Source organism: Cyprinus carpio, chromosome B14 (genome assembly GCF_018340385.1).
Source record: "Cyprinus carpio isolate SPL01 chromosome B14, ASM1834038v1, whole genome shotgun sequence".
In the NCBI taxonomy this organism is placed as follows: Eukaryota; Metazoa; Chordata; class Actinopteri; order Cypriniformes; family Cyprinidae; genus Cyprinus; species Cyprinus carpio.
In genome coordinates this window covers 26624191-26640912 of record NC_056610.1, presented here as the reverse complement: position 1 = coordinate 26640912, position 16722 = coordinate 26624191, and the positions used below count along the sequence as shown (strand labels likewise).

At 36.7% G+C, this 16722-nt stretch overlaps 1 protein-coding gene across 2 annotated transcripts in view; it reads left to right on the top strand.

The window, feature by feature from the left end:
- LOC122139671 (leucine-rich repeat and immunoglobulin-like domain-containing nogo receptor-interacting protein 2) overlaps nucleotides 1-11714 on the top strand; it is a 236827-nt gene extending 225113 nt beyond the window's left edge. For both annotated transcript variants that reach the window (XM_042738779.1, XM_042738778.1), the window contains one exon: nucleotides 8800-11714. In XM_042738779.1, the coding sequence (XP_042594713.1) occupies nucleotides 8812-10668 (1857 nt within the window). In that variant the 5' untranslated portion in view covers nucleotides 8800-8811 and the 3' untranslated portion in view covers nucleotides 10669-11714. The remainder of the gene's footprint in view (nucleotides 1-8799) is intronic.
- The last annotated feature ends 5008 nt before the right edge of the window (nucleotides 11715-16722 follow it).

Below are 16722 nucleotides of genomic sequence, written 5' to 3'. Positions count from 1 at the left end.
TTTTAGATTTTCTGAAGTATTGGATATGCTGGCTGGCTTTGTTACTGTCTATAATTATAAAACAGCTTTTACAATACCTTCAGGAAATATTGGCATAACCGCTGATGCTATAACATTGGACAATTGTTCTAGCCTTCATCTCACCTATATCTTCATTTTTCATTGTTTATAGGACAACTCTTTGAGGATACAACTTAATGACCAACATAAAAAAAATGATCATCAACAACCTAAGAAGCTTTATTATCTACTACATGATTACACATATTTTCCTCCTTTTAAAAAACGCTAGCAAAAAAAATTATAGATATGAATATGCTTTAAAGCTTCTTCTTTTTTTGTTTTCTTTTTGTGTGTGTGTGTGTGTGTGTGTGCTTGTCAGTTTTTTTAATCTATATAATTAATCATAAAATTAAAGATACAAATTTAAATAATAATAACAATATTGCTAATAATAATACCGAAAAGAAAAAATAATGCAGGCTCTAGACGTCTTTAAAACCATCCGTTTAGCTATAGTCAGGTTTAATGTATCAAATATATAAAGTTCTCACAATAAAACATTGGATTTGATCTTCTACTACTTTAGCAGAAGTCACAGGAACACCAGAGTGTGTGGAAAGTGCCTTCCTGTACTTTCTGTATCTCGAAGATATCTCTCTCAAGGAGCACTGAGAAAGCCATGATGTTGATAAGAGGCCCTACACTCCAAAATTGCACTATAGCAATGCATTTAAGAACAGAGTGCAAGGTGACTTGTGTGGGGCCTGTGATGCTGGTCCAGCTGTGCCAAGCATTCAAGTGTTGACTATTACCTTTAAAAGGTAATTCAAGTCAGAAGTATATTGCATGCACTCTGCATTTCTCTATCTGGCTCCCCTCCACCCAGTTCAGCTGCTACTGTGTGATGTATCCTCTTTTAACAGCATTTTTTATGTAACACATTAACTTTATGAAATTACATTACACTGAGCAAACCGTGAGGAAAATATGCTTATGACTTTATCATTTTGAATGGTGGTCGAATGGCTCCCAGAAGCCATTCATTCTCATTGTTTAGGACTTCCTAGAGAGACAAACCTACAAATGTGTTTCAGCCTCACTCTGCCTCCAAGTCTCACAGCAGGGCTCTTTATAAAAAAGGAGTAATATTGTAGGGAACTTTGCTTAAGTGTAGTTCCCTATAGAAAGAAAGCTCTGCCGTGAGCATAAATGTAAGTAAGTTCAATAATCTCACCACATGAAATGAGATACTATGTTAAAAACCTGTAGGGTTTAAAGGCTGAGTTAGTTGTTATTTTAAAAAGGTTGAGGATTTCTAGCTCCACATACTGAGCCAAATTTAGAAATTATGTTTATAGCATCTTCTGTTTTAAATTGATATTAGTCATTTTTCCCTGAATCTGTTCAATGTAAATACATTTTACAAGAAATTATATAGCTTTTCTACTTAAAAAGTTTGCATTTAATTGAAATATTATTTGCTGGTTCTTTGTACTTGTTTGTGTAAATTACTAGCAATTTGAAAGAGTGGAAGATGTTTCAGTGTATAAAATTAAATTGCTTGTGTAGCATTTTATTACCTATATTTAACATAAAATGTTTATATTAGTCAGAATTATTGCACACATAATTTACTGAATTAAGTCTTAGTTTAGTAGAGACTTGCTTATAGAAATAATATAAAGGATTCTTATGACAAGGATAGCATGGTTTGTGCAACTTTTCCACAGCAGCTCTGTCAGAAATTCACTACTGTAAAGTGATGTGTCTAGCGTTTGCACACAAACATGATTAATTCATAACCAGATCAGTTGTCTCTTATTTTCATTATCGATTGTTATAAATTTTATTGATTGATTATAGATGTTGCAGCCCTATCCCTAAGTCTTATAATGATTTAATGTACAAATATGTATTAAATAAAAGAAAAATCTGTGCTTTGACGCCAAAAAGGTATTGTAGCCAAACGTGATGCACTGTTTTTGAGTTCTAAATATGAATGCATGCTAGACTCGATCAGTTCTTTTTTAATTTCATCAATTCATTTTTCATGGGAACTATTTATTTAAAACAATTAACTAAGAAACATGCAATAATGCTTGACACAATGAACAAATTGAACAAATTTTATTATAAAAAAAAAACACTTTTTGAAGGCTTAACTGAACCGGATAGTAAGGAAAGAATGAGTGTAAGGAAATGGCAGTTGAGTTTCACTCTACTTCTTGGCTGCACTATTAACAAAGGGCTATCGGTGAGAGAAACAAGAGAAGCGTGTCTCTTCCTCTATTGCTTTATCACTAATTAATGCAAGCTCGTTCCTCCTGATGAGCTCTGTGTGAAGTGTATGGTTGGTCGCTGCATAATTAGTGGGGTTTTCAGATTTTGCCTTTGATTCTCACAGTCAGAGATGTTGATCCCACCTCAGTTCCTCAGCGGGGGCAGCCAATTGTGCTGCTGCAGCAATTGGAGCCCCTCACAAGGGGTGGTGAAAAACTGTAAATTGCTCTTCGGGGCTTTTTGTTACCCAGTATGAAATTCACCTCACAAAACAGATAAATAAATCAAACTCCAGGTCAGAGACAGCTTTAGAAAAGCAGAGTCATCAAAAATAATGCAGTTTACCATCCCATCAGTTCTGTTCTATTAAGAAATATGTGTGTGTGTGTGTGTGTGTGTGTGTGTGTGTGTGTGTGTGTGTGTGTGTGTGTGTGTGTGTGTGTGTGTGTGTTTGTGTTTATTGTGTTTATACTGACATGCTTTCGTTGTATAATTTTATTTTTATTAGTAGTAGCAGTATGAAATACTGTTCTAAATTTTGGGCTTGGTATTTTATTTATGTATTTATTCATTTATTATTCATTCATTTATTTATTTAAAATATAGATTATTTTTTGTTTTAAAAAGTAAAGGGTCAGTAACACAGACATTAGAAAACATATATTTGTGTTTACAAAAGCATTTCGCTAAAAAAAATCCAGTAAAATTTATTCTTTTGCTGAGGATATCTTGGATTAAAAGGCATTCCCCATGGCCTGTCAGTCAAACTGCATTAAATGGTTGTGTAGGAATCGATGAACTTGTCATTTCTGCATTAGTCAATCTGGTATTGGTATTTTCAGTTTATGTGCAGAGGTGTTTGTGATTGGATTATGTGTGGAAACTCACTTTTGTAGATCTGAATCAATAGTAGGAGAAATGGATTTATTTTGGTCAAGGGGCCACTGGGGTTTCCTGTGCACTTCCTTGAACCACTGCATGTGGTGTTTAACAGCCTGCTGGAGTGTTTCTCAAATGCTAACATTATTGAACCTCCAGCAAGTGGCTAATGGATGTGACATCACAATGTCCTTATACTGCAAATCTGCTGTAGCCGTTCTCAGCCTAGATGATGACATTTTGATAATGATCTCCAGAGTTCACCTTACAGATGAGCTGCAAGAAACTTTTGAGGGGTTCTTCTTTGACTCCTCGTTACCAGTGGCTGTGATGACATCACACAAGCCCACTAACATGTTAAGGGCTAGATATTCACCCTTCCTCGGTTTTAACCTCTGAGTTAATTACATCTTTCCTTCAGGGTAGCATCGTTGGAAGATATGAGACTCATTACTATAAAGCAATGATTTAATAACATTAACAATTATATTGATGTGAACACTGAGCTTACTGCTGGGACAGAGCTGGCAAACGAAGACATCCATGCCAATGCTGATTATGTTTACTACAATATTTTAACCTAGAACAACAGAACATCATTTGTGAAATCCATATGTGTTTGTATTGGAGTAAGCATATAGCAAACAAGCTATGCTCACCAGGATGGAAATCTCACTGCCTTTGTTTTAACTTGTTGTCTTCTAAAAAAAATAAAGGTGTGAAAAGGGAACAAAAAAAACACATGCTATTTTAGGCTGTACTTCTAACACATCTGTTTGTGTGAGGTGGTTGTTTCTCTAAAGCTTCATGTCTAGCTGAGGCAGGTGTGTTGTGTATATGCACTAATGAGAGTGAAAAAAACAACTGAGAAGTATCTGGCATTACAGTTTCCTTAAGTGAAGTCTTAGCAAACCACTGTGTAAAAAGCATTATGGAATATATAATATATATTAATATTTTATATATGGGAGTGACCATGTATGCAAACACGCTGTCCCTCATTCTTTGCGCATGATTATGTTAAATTCTGTGTAATTTTTCCAGAGCTTTGCCATGTTCACTCCAGGCCATTTGAAGATATAATGTAACTATCAAGCCTTTTCTTAATGGTGAAGTAAACAAAATATATCCACAGGGCTCTTGCAGGGTGTGGCCATCATATTAGGTGGTCCACATCAGAAGGACCAAGATAGTTTGTGAGTGGAGATAGAGCACATCCTGACTTAAAATGACATTTGTTGCTTGATTGCACAGGAGTCCAGTTTGTTATCTAAAGCCTAAAACTGCCAGGGCAAAAGACCGGAAAATGCTGGAGAGTGCATGTAAGGGTATTAGACTCGGTTCTAGTCTGGTTGACAGAGCCAGGGAGAACCATTCACACACTTTAAGCCGATCACAGCCCAGTCGGGACAAAATGCATGTCCCAGGTGTTTAAATGCTATCTTTCTCTCCCTATCTCTGTAACAGGCATGCATTCACATGTCAGCACATAGAAGAGTAAATAAAATGAATTTGCAGATTGAATGGCAAGCAAAACACATCATCACTTATTGAAGAGAACATGTCATTCATGAAAAGGTTAAGTTAGATATTTTATAGACTTTATTTAGTTTATTATGCACTGATTATGTCAAGCTTTAAAGTTATGATATGAAAATTGGCCCTATTTATTTTCTTTATACATGTTATTATGAAGCAATTGTGAGCGAAATCTTGTGAGCGATTAATTATTGCATTTTTTTCCAAAGCCAAAAGAAAATGTTTGTCTTCGTAAAATTTAATCATAATGACTTTCAGTTTCAGCTGATGTCACCAATACTTCTTATTTTTCAACCTCTCCTGTCGAGGAAATACCTTTTACTAGTTTGTACAAATTGGTTTGCTTGACTCCTAGCTTGGTGATCTGTTGGCTTGTTTTAAAAGGGTTTTGAGCACTTTTCAGTCTGGGAGAACAGGTAGGCCAGCTGAAGACCAGCTTAGACAGGCTGGGAGATCATTTTAAGATAGCTAAGACCAGTTTAGTTTTTTTTTTTTTTTTTTTTCAGCAGAGATACTGAGAACTTTTCATCCAATCAAAACCCAGTGGATTAATTCACACCCAATCCTACTTATTTATTTAAATAGCATTATATTTATAGCGTTACAAAATTACATCCAAACCAAAACCATTGTGTGGAATGCTGTAATTAGCCTATCCAAACCACCCTGAGATTTGAAAATGCGTTATTATCATGAGGCATGAGTCATGAACAAATGTGTTGTATGGATTTGACAAAAGACCAGTTGGTTCCATATATAACTCTCCCAGCTAGTGGCGATCAATACGGTATTGAATAGCTAGCAAAGAAGCATCTATATTCAGCTTGGGGGACATAGCCAATAAGATCAGTGCAAGGTTAACCTAGGTACAAATTGCTGATTAAATGTGAAGTGTCTTTGGATGTGTAAATACGTGTTTGTTTACATTGGTCTGTCAGTTTCTACGTGTATGTTTATGTTAGCGGAAGAAAGACTAATTTTGTCATCTAATATGACTCCTGATACAAACAGGGTGATGTCATGTTTGCGTTTCTTCACTGTGAGCACCTGCTCTCTTGGAGACGCGTGTCAACACAAGCTTAATGCTTCAAATTGCTCATTGTGGGAATCTAAACATAGGCTTACTATAAGGGAGAATATGTTCTCGTCTAATCATACTGTCTCATTTATTCCTATTCTGTTTAGTTTCAGAGCATGGCAACGCTAATAAAGCCAGAAATAAACAGGACACCAAATTCATTTTTTGTGATGATTAGCATATATTTTGGTAAGGCAAAACAGACACTCTGTCTAAACAAGGAACAGTTATAACACTGTAATATTTTTTTTTTCTTCTTTTTTTCTGTTTTTGCTGTGTTTCACTGGTCATTCTCTGGGTAGAGGTAAACTACTGTCAATATTTAGACCTATGTATACGTCTTCTGTCATATAATGAGAGTGCATAAACATGTTTTAAACTCGACCAAGCTGTGTTTTGGTGCCTGCGGGGTTTCTGCACCTCTTTTTCCTCTCTCTTTAAATTTAGTGTGGTGCCCATGACACACCAGATGAGCTGCTGTGCCCGTGCACTTTTCCACAACCTGTTTCACAATCTGTCTGCTCCACCAGCATACACCCACACACTTACACACTACTCATCGTTGAGTTTTTTTTTCATTTCTACTTGAACATCACATTGTTTTATCTTTGCCAAATGCGTAGGAACAAAACATTATGCTTACGTCATTAAACTCTAGTTCATTATGCATTCCTGACATTCATTCATTTGTACTGTTCATTGAAGGCTGCAAAGTTTTTTCTTTTTAATGTTCATTTAGATGATATATTGTCTTAATTTATTGTATTGTAATTTCCTATGTAGAATTTACAGTGCACAGGTTACAAATAAGCAGGAAAATGTTAATTTTTAATCTAGCTCTCATAAACTCATGTTCAAATTAACATTATAGTTAATTTAAATATTGTATAAATTTACAAATGAACACACTTAAAATAATCGCACTCCGTTTGAATAAATCGGTTATTACTTATGTCCTTGTTTTCTGAACTTGCCCTATTATGCAAACCTGCCCTCTAGAGGTCAAACATTGACAAGCACATCCCACAATTCAAAGTAAGTTCATACCAGATGCAGTGCAAGTGCAAACTTCATGTGAAACTGCATATTTACATAAACAATCAAACAAACATGCACACTTAGTCACACTGCAGGATGTTTATGAAAGTGTCTCCACATGCATCATGTGTGAGTGCTTGTTTTTGCTGATGCACACAGGCAGACACCACTGTGACTTGACTGCAGTGAGATTTTTCACATGATGCTGAGAATGCTGAGCCCAAAAATAATTTGAGAAAAAATAAAAAAATACCTCCTCAAACAAGAGAGAAGAGTAATCACACTAAAAACAACACTAAATTCAACAGTAAATAATTTTACACAAATTTCACATCTATCACCAGTTTAAACTGGATATTCAATTAGAACTATTTGAGGGTGGGGCTTTATTTTGTCCATCAGGTGGTTGTCACCACAATAAAGCCAGGTAGAGTAAGAGGGTGGGTTAAAAAAGTACAAGATATCAGCCAAGAAGTAAGGTTGTTTCAAAGAATTCTAGGAAGTTGTTTCATGAGCCATAACACAATTTATTATATTTTGAAGAGTATGAAGACCACCAAGTTCCACAGAAAGTAAAAGAGGTTGATTTTGATTTTCATGTTGACTTTAAAATCAAAGGCTTTATGAAGGTCTGAGAATAATATCTGACAAACGTTAGCAACAGGTAAGAGTGATAACAGAAAGAGGTCAACATCAAGGTCACAAGTTTAAAATAAACAGTACAGGTGGTTCAAAAACAAGAAGTTGCACGTTTCATTGTCACTTGGCTATTGTGTTTGGCTTCAAATGCAGTCAGAGTCTCTTTTAGAGGTGGGCTCACATACATAGATTCTGAATTTATGTGAGTGTTTATGTCAGGACAGAAATTATATGATTCTATGATTTGTTTTTTGAGTCTTGCACAAAGGTCATATTAAGGTGAATGTCTAAAAAAGCAGTAAATGTGTTTTATTAACCTCTGAGGTCTCATTTATTCATCTTTTCCGCCTTTGTAATAATCTACATAATTGCATCTGTAATGTCTGCACCAGTGGATTGTGCCCTCCAACTATTTATATTTATGATGCACCAGAGTGCAGTTTGGAAATCACTATAATCCTTGGTTGTCTTGTGTCTGTATATGTTTGTGCTGTACAAATGATTAATGTAGATGTATAGTCTTTGAAAGTTCTAAGGGAAATTAGGAAAAATAAAGCCAAACTTTTTATGTTCAAGGCTAAATCCGATAAGCAAATGTTTTTTTTTCTGTAGACATAATGAACAAAATCTGTCAAACACCAAAATAATTTATGCTGCTGTCCACTTTGAAACTAAGAATGTATTAAGTTAATTAAGTTAATTGTGTAAATTATGGTCTTTGTTCTCTAAGTAATACTCTATGAATGTTTATAATTAAATTAGCATTTAATGAATATGAATTAAAAAATTACTTTGAACAGCTCTTTTAAATAGGTATAATGCTGTGTACTACTATTAATGAGAATAGATTTTTGTGAAATGATTTTGATTTAAAAAGCAGCTTTAGGAAAACTGCAAAACCACACAGATATGCAATGGCGAGAAAGTCCAAATGTTCAAAAGTACTGAACCAAACTGAGAAAGAAAAACAGCAGGGACACCCGTAGGGCTGTGAATTCATGTGAAAAACAATAAAGAATCAATCCATGCACATACAAACCCACAAGCAAGAACTGAGGCAGTGTTCATTTGTATGAGCATGGCTACATTGATCAGCTAGTTTTTTATGTGCAATACAAACAAATTTATATCAAGTCCATTGAGTGGTGTCTCCTGCCATTTTTAGGTGAATCCATGTTGTGCATATAATGTTACAAGACACTAACCAGTATTGATAAATGGGATTAAGTACCTTATTTATATTTTTTTATTGTTATTTTGCTAAAGATGCTAACTGTATATTACTTATGGCTTCTATGCAATAAAGTTCACATATTAACTTTTTGTTTTTCTGTTTCTTTCAGAGCCATGACAGTATGGTGGACTGTTTGAATCGAGTCATGCTGCACACAGCCGTGTCTTGCTGGCAGCCTTTGCTGGGGCTGGCCCTGGTGGCCGTGTTCGTGGGCTCCACTCTGGCCTGCCCCGCTCGCTGCGAGTGCTCCGCCCAGAGCCGCTCTGTCATCTGCCACCGTAAGCGCTACAACGCTATCCCTGATGGAGTCCCAACTGAGACACGAATCCTTGATCTCAGCAAGAATCGCATTCCGGCCGTCAACCCTGATGACTTTGTTGTCTATCCACACATAGAAGAACTGGACCTGAGTGGGAATATCATTGCCTACGTTGAGCCCGGAGCGTTCAACTCACTCTACAGCCTCCACACACTGAGCTTAAAGAGCAACCGTATCAAGCTCCTCTCTCTAGGTGTCTTCTCCGGCCTCTCCAACCTGACAAACCTGGATATCAGTGACAACAAAGTTGTCATTCTGGTGGACTATATGTTCCAGGACCTGCGGAACCTCAGGTCATTAGAAGTTGGAGACAATGAGCTGGTTTACATCTCCCATCGGGCCTTCAGTGGACTACTGTCACTGGAGAGCCTGACGCTGGAGCGCTGTAACTTGACGGTGGTGCCCACAGATGCCCTGTCCCACCTGCACAACCTGGTGAGCCTACATATGCGCTACCTCAGTATCAGCTCTCTACACCCCTACTCCTTCAAGAAGCTCTTCCACCTCCGTCACCTAGAGATCGACAACTGGCCATCGTTAGATTTGGTCCCTGCTAATTCTCTGCATGGTCTCAACCTCACCACGCTTTCTATTACCAACACCAACCTGTCTACTTTCCCTTACCAGGCTCTTCGCCACCTGCCTTACCTCACACACCTTAACCTCTCCTACAGTCGTATCCGGATGGTGGAGGGTGGCCTGCTTCAGGACCTGGTGCGATTGCGTGAGCTGAGGTTGGCTGGGTCTCAACTGCTGTCCATCGAACCATATGCTTTCCAGGGCATCCGCTGGCTCCGTTCGCTAAATGTCTCCCACAACCGCCTTGATACCCTGGAGAGGGGTGTATTCCATGCTCCTGAGGCCCTAGAGGTGCTGTTGATCAACAACAATCCTCTGGTGTGTGATTGCCGACTCATGTGGTTGCTGCAAAGCCGTCATTCCATTTCTTTTGGTGACACCCAGCCTGAATGCAGCACTCCCGGAGGAATTCACGGACGCCCCTTCAAGGAGTTCAAAGAGACCCTGCTATCCTATTACGTGACCTGCACCAAGCCGAAAATCCGAGAAAACCGGACTCAGATGGTGTCCGTGGAGGAGGGACAGTCAGCCCGTTTACCCTGCAGCGCAGAGGGTTCCCCACGACCCACTATTTCCTGGGTAACCCCACGCCGGAGGCACCTGACCAACAGGAGCCATGGCAGGGTGATAGTCCACAACAACGGCTCATTGGATATCAAGGCAGCAGAGGTTCAGGATGACGGTGTGTATATGTTTGCCTCTAACAACACGGCAGGCAATGACACTCTTATGGTATCACTGGCAGTGAAAAGTCTGGGCTCGCTGTATGCCAACAGGACCCAGCATTACATGGATACAAGCAATGCCACTGCCAATGGTACCACCCTCCCCAATGTGACCCATTTTGACCTTGGCTTGGACCTAAAGACTATCTTAGTTTCTACAGCCATGGGCTGTTTCACATTCCTAGGAGTGGTTCTATTCTGCTTCCTGCTCCTGTTTGTATGGAGTCGAGGAAAAGGCAAACATAAAAACAACATTGATATTGAGTACGTGCCACGCTCAAAGTCCAATGGGACCTCTTCTGAGGAGGTGGACCAGGGTGCTGGGCCACGTCGCTTTAACATGAAAATGATTTAAGACATTGAAAGTAATACCAGTGGGAATTTACCATGATCTTTGTTTCTCAAATGCTACCTGGAACAGGACTCCTTCAAAACCAATGCCGGGAAACTCAATAGTCCCTAAGGTTCAGTCCAGGTATTGGTTAAGCTTAGACTTCACTTGATGCGCAAGGGGAATAATATGTGTCAATAATGAACCACTTTCAATTTGTATGAAACCCTCTTGGTAAGAGGGGATGTTCACCAACACTCCAACACAAATTGTGTACAGAACCAATTTGTAAAATTCAAGTATTACTCTTATTTGCCGAGGCTCGTACATGCTTTCTCACTGCGACTAACAGATGATCGGGAATCTGTTCTCTCCCTCATTATCCTGCATATATGTACGTAATGCCCAGTTATGTATGTGTATGTTAACATGTATAAACACTTTCTTTTGTTGCATTGTTCACAAAATGCAATGACCGCCAAAATTTGAACAGGCCTTGATTCGAAGGAAATACTGTGTGACCAAGCCATCGTCTCGCTACTCAAACTGTTTGAGGATGGAGGACAAAGGGCTTTAGCGGGTGTGAAATGTTACTCCGGGGAACATGTGTGCAGTTTGTCTACCCCAAGTTATTCTCCTGATATGAAGAATATTATATTTGTTTATAATCTGGAAAAAAAAAGAAGAGAGATTATTTATTAGCAAAGGCCTTTACGTTCAAACACAATAATACAAGGTGAAGATTTTCAATTGGTTTAAATTCATGATTTTTTCCCCTATGATTTTGCTGCAAGTATACACATTAATTAATACACACCATTTTTAGTTGTGCTCTTGTCCATTTCTGTGACTCTAACCCCTCATCTGATACAAAATACAAAATGTCTCCATTTCCAGTCAATCTACCATTATTCATTTTTTTAATAATTATTTTTCTTTCCTTCGCTAGTAAGAAATTCTGACTTTGTTGTGGTAGTTTCTCATTTTGTTGTTGAATCATTTAGATTGTAAACAGTTCAAGGTAAAAGAAAAAAAATACATGTATGTGGAATAAAGAATATTGATTTGTATTCTGATGTTGTATTTAGACTTATCTAATTGCATATATATTATATTTAAATTTATATTTTTTCACACTGCTAAGTACAGTGTTTCTTAGGAAATTGTATATTTTATACACTTTGAAAGACAATTTAATTACATATAATTTAAGTGGTTTGCATATAACTCTGCTGTCCAAACATTGTTAGGCAATCTGAGGTTGAACTAAAGAAACTGGATGAATCAGAGAAAATGTACCTGAGGATAAGATGAAACCGAATGCTGCTGAACTAAGATACTTTGCATGTATTCTCTTCACAGCAGGAAGCACATGTTATCTAGAAAAACATCTCTAGAAAAGCTGTTAACCCTGTGACATGAGGGAAATGAGTAGGTAAGATATATCCATCATGTCACATCCATCCTACATTCATCATGCCAATAAACAATGTGTTGAGAAACACACTAGGCATGAAAATCACAGTGGATGATAGCACTAATTATACAAATTGACAAGGGAGAGATGTTTTTATTGATTCTTAATTGTTAGTTAGAACTTTTTGTCCTCTTTTTTCCCCATAGTCTTTCTCTAAAAAAGTCAGAACACAAACATATGAAGTTACCTGAACAAGTGACTGTCTTAAAACCAGGACTATAAGGCTGTGCACTAACCATAAAGCCACCCATCAAAACAGAATCCCCACTTCTGCCAAGGGAGACCTAATTTGAGACTGTGGTCTGTTTTGTAACTCTATTAATTTCCCCAAAGACACTATGGGGTTACTGGCCAACATTAGGAATATTCTAATTTCTCTAATCTCAGTCAAACCCAAAGGACCATATGCAAAAACTGTTTCATTGGCCCTTTTCACTCCTTTTGGTCTGTGTTATTGTGGTCCCTCTGGACAGAAAGAAGGACACTTATGCTATTGCCTGAGAAAAACTAAAATTAGGTTGACTACGGTTAATGGGTCAGATGCTGCCATTTTCAACTCAAGGGGATTAGAAAAACTACTCCACAAAAACACGCTCACAACAGCACACACAGATGTCCGTAAATTAATCATCTGTGACCTAATAAGTCCCTACAAAGTCCTTTCTCAAACTACATGTCGAACTCAAACTTTAAATTTGATGTGTTAAATATTATGTTCTTATGTTTGACATGGTAAATCCCCTGAAAGCGTCCTGCCTGTTTTATTCTTTGTGCTTGCTGTCACAGTATGTCTGATCTTATGTAATAATGTCAGTGCACTTATTTTCTCAATATTCTTGATGCCAGTTTGCAGGTTGTTCCCTTAAACTCTCTTGCACCATCAAATTGATTTTGACTTCCAGTCTAGATTTTCAGACATTTTGATCCTTAAAAATGCATATGTTTTTAACCAAAGCTTTCATCTGGTCTTCACCAAATTTTGTACAGACCATCTGAAAACTTGACAAAAAATTTTGAAAGCTTTTAGATGTACTAAACTGTTCACAAGATACACATCTACCAAACAGGAAGCAAATTCTCCCTTTTTATCTGTTGTTATATGTTGTTGTTGATTGTTACTGTTATTGTGTTTTGTTGGTTAGACAACATACGTTCAGCCATATACATAGCTGTTTGACATACACTCATGGCCAAAAATATCAGCACCCTGGCCAAAATATCTGCATTGTTAATCCTTTTGATCTTTTATTTAACAAAATCACAAAAAATCTAACCTTTCATTGGATAGTAAAAATTTTAAATGGGGATAAATATCATTATGAAATAAGTGTTTTTCTCAAATACACGTTGGACACAATTATTGGCATCCCTAGAAATTCTTATGAGTAAAATATCTCTGAAATATATATTCCCATTCATATTCACAATTTTAAGCACTCCAGGGTGATTATGAATATGAAATTATCCAGCCATGGCTTCCTGTTTCACATAAATATAAATAGGAGGGAAAACAAAGCCCAAATCCCCTTAATCATCCATTACAATGAGAAAACCTAAAGAATATATTTCTGATGTGCAGCAAAAGATTATTGAGCTTCACAAATTAGTGAAGTGGCTTTAACAAAAGAGCTAGAGCAGTGAAAATTCCCATTTCCACCATCAGGGCAATAATTAGAGAATTTCCAATCAACAGAAAATGTTACAAAACCTCCAAGAAGAGGAGTTTCTACAACATCCTAATAAACAACAAAAAAAAGAATATTTAGAGTGGCTAAAGACTCTACAAGGACCACAGCTGGAGAATTGCAGAAAATAGTCTTGGGGTCAGAAAACCTAACAAAAAAAATAAATAATTGTCAAACAGCACCTACAGTACATCATCACATGTTGTTTGGGAGGGTTTCAAGAAAAATTCTCCTCGATCATCCAAAAACAAACTCCAGCATATTCAGTTATCAGACACAACTGGAACTTCAAACAGGACTGGCTTCTATAGTCAGAAAAATTTGCTTTTTAGCAGCAAACACTCAAGATGTGTTTGGTGAACACAGGGATAAAAAGTACCCCATGTGTACAATGAAATATACTCCTGTATTTTTGATGCTGTGGGCCTATATTTCTGATGGAGGTCCTGGACATCTTGTTTAGATACATGGCATCATGGATTCTGTCAAATACCAACAGATAAAAAAAATCAATAAGTGACTGACTCTGTTAGAAATCTTATAATGGGCCACGTTTGGATCCTCCAACCGGACAATAATCCAAACACAAACCTCAAAAACAACACTATACATTATAGGAGAAAATTTAGAGCTGTTAAACTGGCAAATAAAGGTTCCAAAAGGATTGAATAAAAGGGTGCCGTTAATTGTGGCCAGTGTGTATTAAAGAAAAACATTTATTTCATAATGATATTTCCCCTCATTTTAAATTCTTATTATCCAATGAAAGGTTAGATTTTTGAGATTTTTTTTAATAAAAGATCAAAAGGATGAAAAATGCAGATTAATTTTCACAGCCGCCTTTGATCATATTTACCAAGGGTGCCAATATTTTTGGCCATGTCTGTATGCCTTTAAAGTCCACCATGTTCAATATCTATATACACTATACTGCCAAAAGTATTGAGGCACCCACTTCTAATGAACAGGTTTGACTACTTTAGTCATTTCCATGAGTACTGGAACTGGTACAAATCTTAATGTTTAAGCATATAGTGATATTCTAAGGAATTGTGTGCTTCTAATTTTATAGCAACAGTTTGGACTGACCCCTTTTCTATTCTAACATGACAATGTCTCTGTGCATAAGGCAAGGTTCAAAAAGAAATTATTAATTTAGTCAGTGTTAACTTGGCTGGTCTGCATAAAGCCAAGTCCTAATCCCAGCTGAACACCAATGCAGAGACTTAAAAAAAAAACACCAAACAAAAAACACATCAACAAACACCAATGACTTGTACATATGGGTACAGTCCTTTTAGACACTTCCAAAGCTGTTGCAAAAGAGATGGAAATACAAGTATGTTTAAATACACAAATTATGTTTCCATCTTTGTTGCAGTGAAATGCAGAGCAAAAATTCCTTCACCTTACTTGGCTAAATGTCACTTCCTTTCCTTCCTTATTATCTCAGATTGAGTTAGAACCTGTCGACCTGCGGTATCTAGACATTCATGACAGAACTTTGTATTTACTGTACTCTATGAACTCAAATGGTTTGAGTTAGATTTATTCACTGCCTTAAAAAGTTAAGTAGATTTTATTTAATATTGTACCATTTAAATCTACTCACATATCTTTCTTATCTTCTTGTGCGATGTATGTGTCAACAAAAAGATTCTATACCTAATTCTGACAGAAAATTTCTATTTTATATCTTCTGTTGTTTAAAACAATTTGGCTCTGTGTTAAAAAAAAAAAAAAACACATACATCAGCTTGTTCATTAGAGAGCAAATTTAATTAGAGAAACCCTGTAGGGCTGTGACTGAGGTACTGAGGAATATCTTCCAGGATGTCATACAGAAAAACATTTTGCATGACTGAGTTTTATTTATGAGGTCTATAACTGTGTTCCAAAAGACCTCTGAGGCACCACTGACAATCTGACAATGACTGAATTATGATTTGTTTGCGCATAATGTGTAGTCTACAATGTACAGTAGTGCAGATTCTGCTTGAATCAGGTCAATTTCAGGTAAAGTATCATGTTATTCCTATCTTACTTTCATGGAATATAGAAGCTGCTGAAAGAGAAAGTGTTTCAGGTACATAGTGAACAGTTCAGGAAACAAATGTTGCAGAAAGTGGTTGTGAGTCATCGTTTTGAATAGTAGAGTTAGAAAAGGTGAAAACATTTTCTATTGTTTACTGTTTGATAGTCAATAGCGCGAGACAATGAACAAATGGGCACTTATATGCTAGTGAATCAAAAACACACAGTACAGCTTTGTTAGTCCAACTCCAGAGGCGAATGACCATACCATCATCATTTTTTTTTTTTTTTAGAAAATTAGAAATACAAAACACAACCAATCCTATTCCTAAATGAATGATTCTCATGAGTAGGATATTTTTAGTTAATCATAAACATGCAGCACATGTTAGTCTAACTCCAGAATGAATGACTATGGCAGGTCCTTTTTAATAAATCAAAAACATAAAGGACAGCAATTGTATTTCAATTACACACTGAATGACCCCTAAGAGCCAGCTCTATCTAGTGATTCTGTTCAAAGACATATAGCACAATCAGTGTAGTCTGATTCCTGAATAAATGGCTCTTCACATCTAAATAACCTGTAGTGGATATTTACGTTTATATTGCAACGTGTTAAGTGTTCTGTCAGTAGCATTTCATAAATATTAAAAAAGATAATAATAAATAAATAATTTATTCATTTGGTATGTGTTGTACATTAATTTAGCAATAAGTAACCTAAATTGTTAAATTCTTCCCCAGTTCCCATCCCGTATCATCTTTCTGGATATATTTACTATATATCTGGAACATGTCTGTCCTTGGCTCTTAGTCAGACTGAAAGGCCTTCACTTCTGCCCGCAAAGATCAATGTTCCATATGAGAGTTTTATTAAGT